A 456-nucleotide genomic window follows, 5' to 3' on the forward strand; every position below is an offset into this window, starting at 1 on the left:
GCAACAGTATCAGCAGCAGCAGCAGCAGCAGCACCACCACCAGCAGCAGCAGATCAGCAGCAGCAGATCAGCAGCAACAGATCAGCAGCAGCAGCAGCAGCAGCAACACCAACAGCAGCAGCAGTATCAGCAGCAGCAGTATCAGCAGCAGCAGCAGCAGCAGCAGCAGCAAAAGTATGCAACAACAACAACAACAACAACAACAGTAAGGCCAACACAAATCGGCAACGAAGCAACAGCAGCAATGAAGACGCCCCAATCTCACACGCAGAACACCCCCAGCCCCCACCCCACCATTGCCCCCCCGCAGCTGTCGCCACGGCAACGCGCACTCACCCGGTATGCAGTCGCACGTGTAGTCCATGTAGTTGGGCGTCGGCCGGCAGGTGGCGCCGTTCCTGCACTTGGGCGGGTTACAGGGGTCCAGCTTCTCGGTGCACGTGCGGCCCGTGTACG

The 456-nt window shown here is 59.9% G+C and overlaps 1 protein-coding gene across 1 annotated transcript in view; it reads right to left on the reverse strand.

Moving 5' to 3' along the window:
* Nucleotides 1-336: 336 nt before the first annotated feature.
* Nucleotides 337-456, reverse strand: part of LOC106820331 (neurogenic locus Notch protein-like) — a gene marked incomplete at both ends in the record, with an annotated part of 1739 nt that continues 1619 nt past the window's right edge. Inside the window, one exon of the mRNA XM_014824856.1 lies at nucleotides 337-456. Within this exon, the coding sequence (XP_014680342.1) occupies nucleotides 337-456 (120 nt within the window).

This window comes from Priapulus caudatus, unplaced genomic scaffold, assembly GCF_000485595.1.
Source record: "Priapulus caudatus unplaced genomic scaffold, Priapulus_caudatus-5.0.1 Scaffold11104, whole genome shotgun sequence".
Classification (NCBI taxonomy): Eukaryota; Metazoa; Priapulida; class Priapulimorpha; order Priapulimorphida; family Priapulidae; genus Priapulus; species Priapulus caudatus.